Source organism: Colossoma macropomum, unplaced genomic scaffold (assembly GCF_904425465.1).
Source record: "Colossoma macropomum unplaced genomic scaffold, Colossoma_macropomum, whole genome shotgun sequence".
NCBI lineage: Eukaryota > Metazoa > Chordata > Actinopteri > Characiformes > Serrasalmidae > Colossoma > Colossoma macropomum.
This window is the reverse complement of record NW_023494807.1, coordinates 33,258,738-33,270,316: the sequence shown is the minus strand read 5'-3', so window position 1 is coordinate 33,270,316 and position 11,579 is coordinate 33,258,738. Positions and strand designations below refer to the sequence as shown.

The following is an 11,579-nucleotide window of genomic DNA, read 5'->3' as shown; positions in this document are numbered from 1 at the left end:
AATATGTCCGTGAGAACATCAGCCAGCTGTTCAGCACATTCTCTGAGCACTCTGCCCGGTATGCTGTCGGATCCTGGAGCTTTCCATGGGTTGACTCTGTGTAGAGTTCTCCACACATCAGCTGTGGACAGACACAGTACATGTTCACTTGGAGGAGGTGTGGATTTCCTCGCCGTTGTGCCGTTCTGTGCTTCAAACCAGGCATAGAAGTTGTTTAGTGCGTCTGGAAGGGAGGCATCACTGTCACAAGCAGGTGGAGGTGAATTGTAATTGATGATGGCCTGGATGCCCTGCCACATGCGGCGTGTGTCAGCGGTGTTTTGAAAATGTTCATGGATTTTCTTTGAGTAGGCACGCTTAGCCTCTTTGATGGCCCGGGGAAAGCTTGGCTCTTGCTATCCTGACGCTTGCTCTGTCCCTTGACTTGAAAGCCTTGTCACAGGTTCTCAGCAGTGTGCGCACCTCTGCAGTCATCCATGGTTTCTGGTTGGGGTGAGTTGTGACGAGTTTGGAGACAGTAACATCATCGATGCACTTGCTGTAGCCAGGCACTGATTCTGTATACTCCTCCAGGTTGATGGAGTCACCGGAGGTTGCTACTTCTCTGAACATCTCCCAGTCTCCCAATGCTATTGGCTAACGCTAACAATCATTCTTCAGAATGAACATTTTAGAAAAACTGCTTAATTTCATTTTGTCAGAGAGTGAGTTGTGAAGCCACATACAGCCACTGGTTTGCACATCATTGTGTTGTGATCATGCAGCCTATCTTTGAAGATTTCTTTGTGGACCTAAGGCTTGTTTTTATGCCATCTGCCCTTAGTGTTCCTACATTCTCTCTTTTGGAGTTTTGGAGTGTTCCTCCATGGTGCTTTCTGTTGTGCATTCTCATCCATAACACTATTCAGCAAAGCATCAGCAGAGTCAGTTGGTTTTCATGGTTTTCATTTATTAAATCAAAGTTTGGTGGAGCCAACTCAATCATAAGGTTTCAATACATTCAGGTAACCATGTTTCTGTAAAGCATAAAATTAAGCCCATGGGCAGTGATAAAATCATTAATCAAATATTACGTATCTGTGAGAGTGTCACGCTTCCATCAAGCGCTGAAACTAACCCGCACTCCATCTCCCAGAATCCTCTGGGAGATCACATGACTCCTGAGCCTCCCTCGCACTTAGAGTCTCACTGGGACTCCATCCCCCAGAACCCTCTGGGAGATCACATGACTCCTGACCTTTCATTGCACTCCAATCGGTGCTCTCGATCTCCGGAGTACTAATGACACTCACGTGTTATTTGTCCTATGACCTCCTTAGTTTAGTTCATAAGCCCGGGCTTTAGCCATAGTTAGTTGTGAGGTATCGTATCACTGTGATCTACCGAGCATTCTCCTATTTTTGTCTGTATCCTGCTTATGACCTTTGCTTACCATTCTTTCGACTCTGCCTTTGCCTTGCCCTTTGGATTGATTGCCTGTTTTGTTGGATTCCTGTTTTTGACCAATTGCCTGTTTTTCTTGACACTGCCCCGTTTGACCCTTTTTCACTGTTTGCCTTTGTTATGATAATCTGCTTGTTTCTGCTGTAACTTTTGGATTTGACCTCTGCCTGTTTTGTGACTACGAACATGGATTTGCATCTGACTTTTGTTGGCACGTTACCTAGAGATTTTATATTGAGAAGAGCTAAATTAATAACCTGTGCACTTTGCTCCAGAAGCTGTGACTCACATTTTACATACTGCAGATAGGATGAATTCACATTATCTGACATCTACTCCTTGTTCTTTCTATTTCTGCTAAGTACTGAAATGGGAGAGATTACTGGTGAACACACTTCTTGATGGGTGAATGTGATGAAGGAGGAGGGCTGTTGGGTCCCTGAGGCATTATTTGAGGGTGGAGGATAAACTGGGCTAATTTTTCACTGAACCTGAGCGCTGGCAGACAGGGAAAGTGGCAGCCTTGTCCCAGCTGAAACCAGCTACTCCATTATTGGTGGGACGTTCAGATGGGGTGAGGAGGTGGTGGAGATGGAGGATGGTGTGGATTGCTTGTGTGGTTTTGGTGTCTCCAGCTGCTGATACAGTTGATCATCGTGGATCTCATCTGAGAAGTGCAGCTCTGTCAGGGCATTCTCAGTGGGGGAAGATGTGGCTCTGCCTGGTGTCTCCTGCTAAAACTCCTACGTGTTACTCCTCATTAAATGCAGGGATGCCAGTCCTTAAACTCTGATAACAAGCTCCAAAAAGTCACTTCTAACACTGCCATTTTTTGTAGAAGTCTGTAACAATTCTTAGAGCTCATGTCTTCTAAAACCTGAAGAGGCATATTGTAAGTTTCTACTTTGGTAGCCAGCAGTAACTTTTATAATCCGTGTGTCAATAGCAATACATTTGTACATATATCTGGAGATCAAACACCATAGCATGAAAAAACAACATAAACTTAAAGAGGAGAAATAAAAGATAGCAGAGCTAAGCAGAGAAGCATCTTAATGGCAAGGAAGCAGGAGGTCAGTCCACTACTGCCATTTTTATTTTTTTTCCTAAATATTAAAAGTAAGTTTGTTTTTTTGTGTTGTTGGTTGTGATTTGTGAGAATGTTCTTCAGTGCTGTTCACTCCCATCTTCCCTAAATGGTCTTCTTTATAAACAGTTCTCTTTTTTATAGGATGATTGTGTTTACAAGTTTGCAGATGAAGATTTATCCATGCACAATGCATGTAGTAATTGTCAACATGCTCTTGTTCCTTTTGTTTTCTCACACCAAAGTCTTGCAGAAGAATTCAGGATAGTAATATTTGGGGACTCGTCTGGGATCTGTACCATTCAGACAATATTTGGAATCTGTTGACTGGGAGGACATTTAGGTAAATCCCCCCACCTCCACATCCCCAAAAAAGAAAACTGGAAAGAGTGTACATGCAGTTCCTTTATTCTATATGATGCATTAATTTACAGTTTAGAGTCAGCATGGATAGCGATAAATGGATCTTCTTCTGAGTTGCTGATTTTGAAATAGGCACGTCCATCTCCTCCAACCTGTACCTGCTTTCCAGTGCATTTGCTTCCCTCCTTCTGGCCAGAGATCACATCACAGTAGGTTCCTCCAGGCAAACCGGTGTTCAGAGTTGCATCCAGGGCCCTGAAATTAAACGTTATAATTTATACAACAAAAACCACTTAATTTAGGTTTTTTAGTACTTCACTTTGTGAATGAGCTGCCTTACCAGTCATCATTATTGATGACGATGAAACCACGGCTGCCACGGCTGAAAGCAATCTGGTTACCACCATTGCTCCACCAGTTGGATAAAGTCTGTCCATTGACCACATTTCGGAAAATCACCATGTTTCTGTGGAGATTGTGTAATTGGGAGTTATCTTTACCAGTGTAAGCAGTTAAATCTGTCTATTAGAAGATTTGAAAACAGAAGGCACTCACTTGATCTGACGCCATCTGTGCTCACAGACCCAGCCGTTCCCACAGGTAGAGTCTGCGTTGATAGTCACAGGCTTGGTTGAGCCATCGCCATTGCTGGGTGGTCCAATCCAGTCATTCTGATCCTGAGAAAGCAAAGAATTAAAGACATTAGAAAACAAGACGTTTGTACAATGAACAATGGGAGAAACTCCATGTACCTGTCCATTGACAATGTTGCGGGTCCAACGGTAACTGGACATCACTCTGGTAACGCCATAGGGGTGGGCCAACATCAGACCAACAGCCATCTTATAAAGCCTTGAAAGAAAGAGAGTTTTCATTGCTCAAATACTGTAAATGGTCATACAGTGTACAATCAAACACATGCTAGTGTCACTGATATGTGTTGTAACCTCTAATACCTGGAATCCCAGAATGTCACAATAGATGCACCTCCAGCTCCGTGGCCTCTCTGATTATCGTGGTTGTCAACAAATGCCAGGGCCTTACCAGTGGGCATCATACCCCAGCCCTCACCCCAGTTACTGGAAAGAAGAAGCAAGATGGTCAGATTAACTTAGCAAATAAAATAAATTGAGAACTTGACAAGAAATAGTCATTGCATTAACTTACGACAAGTAGCTCAGTTTTTCTCCGTTCCATTTGCGGATAACGTTACCCAGCTTGGCACCATACTTGAACTCAGTCACCCTTCCCAGTCCAGTGTATTCAGATGCTTTGATGGGCTCACCACCGAGATCAATGACCTGCAACAGTTTTCCAGTTAAAGTAATATTAAGATTGAAAAACATAGAGAAAGGTAAATGAAATAAATTATTATAAAAAGGTACACTGCAAATATCAAATACATAAAAGCTTAGATCTGGAAATATGACATTTATTATCTTGTGTTAAAAGGTATTAACAAGTTTCTCTCTTTGGATTTTTTCTTGTTATCTCTCCCTTAGTCTCTCTCACTCTCTCTCTCTGTGGTCAGTAAATGTTGAGGGAAGAGGTACCAGCAGAATCATCCACAGTCATTTGTACTTAAATTGCTGATTTTTTCCTCTATCCTACTTTATTCAGTGTGCTGAAGTACAGAATGCACAAATACAAAATGAAGAACTTTTTATTTTTTGAATATTCAGGTCTGATTTTAAGTGATTTGAACTAGAAATCTGCATTCTCTACTCATTTCAAACCTTTGAACACTTATTTCTAGAGTGGAGTCCTTCTTTCTTGCCGCATGGTCAGATAATTTCACAAGGATTTGGTTTATCCTCACATTCAGTGATTATTTCTTGCATTTTAGCATTTTGCATCTTTTTAGCAATGTAGTCTTGAGAATGGCAAGGAAAGTAGGAAAGTAAGTAAAATATATTTGAACCTCTTGGAAGATGAAGGGTTTGGAGCCAGAAGAGAACCATTTGGTGTTGAGATTATTGAGACGTCCATAAACTGCGCTAAGGTCACCAGGCCACATGTGCTTGCAGGCGTCCACTCTGAACCCAGCAACACCCATGTCGATAAGCTTGTTCATGTAATCAGCCACCTTACCGCGCACATAGTCCTTCTCCAAGGCCAGGTCCAGAAGACCAACCAGACGACAGTTTCTCACCTGTCATCATTAAAACAGTTCAAAAATTAGGCGTCAAAGAAAATTCAGCAGGCAAGTTACAGTTTGAGACGCATTTACTTACTTGGTTAACATCGTTATAGTTCTCGATTTCTCCACTGCCTGTGTTGCATTTTCCATCATTGAAGTCCCAGGCTGAGTAAGGAACTGAAGGGAAGTCTTTTGTGTTGGCATTGAAGTATGAGCCACAGCTGGAGTGTGTGCCCGCTCCACCACCAGATCCACACATGTGGTTGATCACAGCGTCCACATAGATGTTGACCTACATGATCAATGAGGACAATTTTACTGAAGTTGTAATTCTCTTCGTGAACAATTGTGTTAAGCAGATAATGAGATGCACAGTTATAGCAAATATGAATAATTAATGCTGCCAATAATGTTTTCAAAAATAACAATTATTAAAAAAAGTATTAAAAATGACTTGACATGCATTTTTATTTCTGCGTATGTATTTACATTTATATCAAAGTGCATTTTCTATCTTATGTATATTGAGTGTTATCAAAGCTTTAACAGTCTATTTCAGTATTTAAACTGTCCTGGTCTGGTTGCTTCATTTGCTGCCTGACTTTTCAGACTAAATTCAAATTAAATGGGCATCTGCTTAGACACCTGTAGAAACCTTTGTCATTCAACTTGAGCTTTTTTTTCAGATAAATAAACATTATTATAATAATTCCAAATGTTCATGGCTCTCCTGATGGCAGAACATCTGACATGGTAAACAGAACCGTTCTAACGACTCACACATATCATTTTTACTGCATTTGTGACCTTGGCATTTCACCATGAAGGCCATGTGAGGTCTTCTTTGTAGTGCAATACCCAGCCCCTCTTTCGTAAAAGCATGGTAAAATAAATGTCCTTTTTTGGTTGTGCCGCCTCACAATTCAGGAATCAAGAACTTGCAGATAAGTTTTTCAATAAATTCAGCTCTTTTAAAGTTGCCTTAATTTGCTACATGGTTTTCAGTGTAAAATCTTCAAACAAAAACCATGCCAAACTATTCTTTAGAATTTTATATAAATAAATTAACTTATGTGGGGTTACAGAATCAACATTTATGGTTGGATGGGACATTAAGACTTTTGTAGGCAAAAAGAAACAAAAATGAGATTTATATGGATGCACTGAAAATTGTTTTACATAAAATGTGATTAAAAAATAATACAAAAATGATATCTCTGTATTTATTAAATCTTAGTCACTGATCTTCAGTTTGTAAACACTTTATTCATGTGTTAAGCAGTTGTTGTAGGTCATGTTTTCCCATATTTTGATTGTTGAAGCCTTAGCTTTATGTATTGTAGCAGCAAAGAGTTTCATTATAACTACATTATGAAAACAAAATAACCACTTACTACTGTGGAATACATGAGGGGGCAACCAGCACTGAGCTGTGAGCTTTTTGCTGCAGTCAAGCCAACTAGAGTAATTTTGTGTTGAAGCTTTGACGTTGCAGTTCTGTTATAATTTCAACCAATTTGATTTCTAAATCTGTGAATCATTGACTGGGAAAACAACAACATCCAGTTTTTACCCCAACATTGTTGCATCTGGTGATCATGTCCTTCAGCTCATTCTCATTTCCTGATCTGGAACACAGATTGTAGCTGATTGGCTGATATCTCTGCCACCAAGGATGCCAAGGGTTGGTGACAACAATGCTCTCACTCGGAGGGGAGATCTGCAAGATGGAACATAGGAAAAGGTCCAGTGTTGAATTAACTCCCACAAAATTGATTTCAACATTTTTTCAGGGTTTATACAGCTCCACACCCTCCAGAGTTAAATTAACACTTTCAAAATAGTGAAACATCTAACATGTCAGAGTTCCTGTTCTAACTCACAAAACAGAGTTAAAGTAACACTAAAGGATTAGAAAAATAACACTGCCCCACACAACATTTTTCACTATTTGGGTAGTGTTAGTTTCACTTTCTAAATAGTTAAGCTGTCTACACTGAAAAAGTGTTAAAATTAATTAGAAGGAATAATTCCAATAAGCAAAATAATTTTTAAAATATCATTTATTATTGCTACTTCTATTCAGGCAATTGATTTAAAAAATTACAAATGAAGGTATAACATAAAAACTGTCATCTACATCATCATGTGAGCTTTGAATTTTAAGTGGTTTATAAAATTTAAGCTCTGACATTTTTATTAGACAGCTTTCCTCACTGCACAATACTCTGAATACATGATGATGGTCATCAAAATTCTCTGAATAGCTTGTTTGTCAATAAAAAAAAATATCTTCAAAGTCTTCAACTAAAATTTATCACTTATTTGACAAAAGACTGGAATATCTTCTTCCATCACATTGCACTAAACAAATCCAGCTTTGTACTCTACACCATCAACTTAAACCCAACTAGTAAACATCTATTGATAAGATTATTTCAAGCATTTAATTTTTTTTTACCACATTTTCGTCTCTGAGGAAAAATGATTGAATTCAGCTGTATTCATTTTGTTTAAAGGAGAATGTTTCCCAGTGACAAGCTATGGCCATCTGTTCAAGAGTCAAGAGGCTTTTATCAAGAGTCAGTTGCTTTTTAGCAAGCGATTTGATTATTTTTATGAAAAATTTCAAAGAATCATTAAAAAGCTTTTGTTTGGCTTCAAACATCATACTCCACACATATAGTAAAGGGCAGGTTTGCTTTATAGAATATGGGTAATGAATCATAAAATGATGCTTAGGTATCAAGTTTTTAAGAGGATACAACTGCTTAATAAGTTTGTGGTGGTCAACAATCAAATGCTTCAAATATACTGTCATAAGTAGAGTGAGAGAAAAAGGGAAAACTATGTTCATTGTTTGAAGTAACAATAGTAACGAATTCAATTCTTTAACTACACTGTTTGACCTGCTGAACAGTGTCATCATATGACTTAACATTCACAGATATGCTACTACAGAAGTAAGAAATTCTAATCCTGGAAGGCCAGAATTCTGCAGAGTTTGGTGATTTTCCTGCTCTACTACACCTCATTCTGCTCATTAGTTAAGTAGCGTTTAGGTTTAACAGGTTTAGAAGGTGTGTTAATGCAAGAAAATCACTAAACTCCGCTGGTCTTTGGCCCCTTCAGGCTGGAGTTCTCCATCCCCGCTCTAAAACTTTTGAATATACATTTGAAAAATCTACTTTCTATCTATTCACACATACCTGAACTCCACCGAAGCCATTGGGTGCCAGATATCTCTCACACTCTGCTGCAATATCAGCCCAGCGCCATTCAAACAGGTGGACCATGGAAGTTCTTCCATTTTTCATATGAGGGTCGAACTGAGCAAAGCTCAGCCCAAGCAGTGCAGCCAAAATGAGCAGCTTCATCTTCATCTGGTTGAGAAGTAAATCACTCGAACCCTCAGCCCCAGTATATATACACACTGTGTTACTGTCACAGTGCCCATCCAGGATGTCCCCTGATAGAGAAGTTAATCTTCTAACTGTAATATGTCCAAGTAAGACACCTGCTAATCAACATCACTTTCTCACATGAAAACTCCTCAGTCTTCCAGAATATTCAGCAGGAAATTACATTCGTTCTGTAACTTATATTTTCGAGCAGTGCAAGGTTAATTTTTCTCTATCCCAATCATGCAATATAGTTACCTTATATTAATGTGTTTATCTGACCTTTGTATTATTTTTAATTGGAAGTGTGTAAAAGTGTCTCCAACTCAGTCAAACCACACAAAAACACATTCAACACTGTTTTGGTTACACATTTTAAAAGTCTATTCTAAACTTATTCCTATTTCTTGGTTGATCCATCTCATATTTCTAAGTAGTGTTTTATTAACTATTCAAAGAATAAAGCTGGAAGATCCATGTTAATGCCAGTTATTGGCACAAAATCTCAGAAATAAATCAGCTTTTCTCTATCCTGCCCATATGAAGAACAGGGAGACGGGGATTTTTACATATTTTAAATGTCAGTACATTTTAGTCCATGCTTAAGACATTCACTAAAAATGTTTCCAAATATATTACCATATTGACCAAATATATTTAAAAATACATTTATTTTTAAATGTACGGGGAAATATATGTATGTAGACAAAAATAAATGTATGTAAATGTATTTATCAAAAGCGAGTGCTGTAGGTATTGATACTATTGATATTCTGTGAAAATGCAGTTATGATTTGATATCTTTGAAATACATTGTGTGTGGGGGTCTTACTGCAGGTGTACATGGTTAATGTAAAGTACAATGCAGATCACAGAAGTCAGTACCGTTTAGTTACATCTGTAACCTTTACTAAAACTACACACAACTGAAAATATAATAAACTCAAAAAATGCATTTTAAAATGTATTTAACAAATACATTTTTTTCATATATTGCATTACACAACTATGTTAAACTCATGAAAATGCACTAATCAAGTTAAATTTTTTGTTAGGAAAAATGTTTAGTTCAGGGGTTCTTCACTCACAATATGTTAATGTAGCTTTTAGAAATGGTTTCCACAAAACTGGACACATAAATTCAGCTTCATCACTGTCATTTGACCATGAGTGTTAATTTGGGCAGATTGTTCTGATTGTTCAAACTGGAGTTGTGAGCAATCGATGGTAACTCAGTTCCTTTTTCCATAACACAGAATATTTCTTTTTTTATAATATTAGTTTTTCAAACTTCCTCCAAACATCACATTGATAGTATAGTCCAGTGACTGAAGCACAAATCAGCTCTTTCCAATGAAACAAAATAGTAAATGAAGTAAAGAGAAAATATAAAATGTTCTGAACTGTAATAAATTGCATGGAAGCTGATTATACCACCAAGATGTTCTGCTCAAAAAAAATTAACATTTTCTATGAAGCTTGTATTCATAAATAGTTAGAAAGGTGCTTGTACTACTTCATAACCCTGCAATAATGCTTTAAAAGCATACTTATACATTCTAGTAGCCCCATAAGGCTGTAATAATGTACTATAATGAAGACTTTGGTGACTTATAAACATGTTGTAACAGAAGTGTTATTGTCCATTTTGATGCCTTTCAATATATACCTGTACATAGTTATCAAGCATCTATAATACTTATTAACAGTGATAATCATTGTGAACATTTAAAATGCAATCACTGAGGTTGAATTGATAGGTAATTTATTAACATTTGAATATTAAACATTGCATGTACTGTTAGTGTGCACTCTCTAATATACTGTATATCTTTTATTTATCACACTCAGTGATGAAATTGTACATATTTGTAAAGTATTTTCCTAACTTAACATGAATTATATGTGTAAATTTTCCTTATTTGTTACTGACCTAGTCGAGTTAATTGAACACCATATTAACAGAACAACACTGTGTGTTACTTGTAAATTTATTACTTGACATTCAACAAACAAGAAACATTTTTTTACAGTTTATTAAACGTTTATGGACACAGAAGTAATTTCAGGGGCTCCTGAGTGGTGTGACCGTCTCAGCGTTCACTCCTACATCAGGAGACTGTGAGCTTGAACCAGTGTATTTTGGGCAGAGATCTGCAAAACTAGATCAGCTGTGACAGTCAGGAACTGAGGTCATAAGCTGACATTTTTTCCCAGAACACAGGATATTTGCTTATTTTAATATTAGCGCTTGCTTTTGCTCCAAACTTCCTCCAGACAAGGTCACACTGATATCACAGAGCAGCTGTTCACATCTGGAAGACCAAGAGGAGAAAATGTCTGATGGAGTCGTGTGAAAGCAGGAGTCCCAGATTGTGGAGACATTGAGTAAAAATTACATATTTTATTTAACTGAGATGCAGAACTAGGAAAGGGAGTGAGGAGAACGTTTGTCTGAACTAAGAAGTTTGAATTGGGTGAACTCAGAAAAGCTGACTTACATTAAACCTTCATATGAGACTTTATCCTGGACATACAGGGGCTTTAACCTGAGAAAGTCACTCTTCTCTAAAGCTCACTTATGTAGGTAAGACATTTTCTGAATTAAAACTGCTTTGAAAAGATATATTCTGTCAACTTCGAGATGAGGGCCATTTCTTTCCTTAAGCCAACAATAGTGATGGAATTATGAAACAAAATAATACATGAAATAAAGAGAAATTAAATGAAATAATGATACTGTTCATTAATCTTCTTCTTCTTATTATTATTATTATTATTATTTTACATACATACATACATACATACATACATCATCTAAACCGCTTATCCTTCTGGGTCGCGGTGGGGTGCTGGAGCCTATCCCAGCTGTCATTGGGCGGAAGGCAGGATACACCCTGGACAGGTCGCCAGTCCATCGCAGGGCAGACAGACAGACACACCTAGGGGCAGTTCAGCATGTCCGATCAGCCTGACTGCATGTCTTTGGACTGTGGGAGGAAACCGGAGTACCCGGAGGAAACCCACGCAGACACGGGGAGAACAGGCAAACTCCACACAGAAATGACCCTGGTCGCCCAGCCGGGAATCGAACCCAGGCCATTCTTGCTGTGAGGCGACAGCGCTACCCACTACGCCACCGTGC

The 11,579-nt window shown here is 38.3% G+C and overlaps 1 protein-coding gene across 1 annotated transcript; it reads right to left on the bottom strand.

The window, feature by feature from the left end:
* Positions 1 to 2,922: 2,922 nt before the first annotated feature.
* Positions 2,923 to 8,428, bottom strand: LOC118797352 (alpha-amylase-like). The gene is made up of 10 exons (XM_036556684.1): positions 8,243 to 8,428; positions 6,607 to 6,753; positions 5,128 to 5,325; positions 4,815 to 5,045; positions 4,061 to 4,194; positions 3,850 to 3,972; positions 3,646 to 3,745; positions 3,449 to 3,570; positions 3,234 to 3,359; positions 2,923 to 3,148 (listed from the first exon to the last, which is right to left on the bottom strand). The coding sequence occupies exons 1-10, from the start codon at positions 8,414 to 8,416 to the stop codon at positions 2,959 to 2,961; spliced, it is 1,545 nt and encodes a 514-aa protein (XP_036412577.1). The 5' UTR covers positions 8,417 to 8,428; the 3' UTR covers positions 2,923 to 2,958.
* Positions 8,429 to 11,579: the final 3,151 nt, after the last annotated feature.

Bases quoted from the DNA above. Each gene is read 5' to 3' on its own strand.
- LOC118797352 (XM_036556684.1), bottom strand. From the start codon at position 8,416: ATGAAGATGAAGCTGCTCATTTTGGCTGCACTGCTTGGGCTGAGCTTT. The intron at 4,195-4,814 runs GTTCAAATATAT...AAACTGTTGCAG, and splicing joins AACCCTTCATCTTCCAAGAG to GTCATTGATCTCGGTGGTGA. The intron at 3,973-4,060 runs GTAAGTTAATGC...TCTTCTTTCCAG, and splicing joins GAAAAACTGAGCTACTTGTC to TAACTGGGGTGAGGGCTGGG.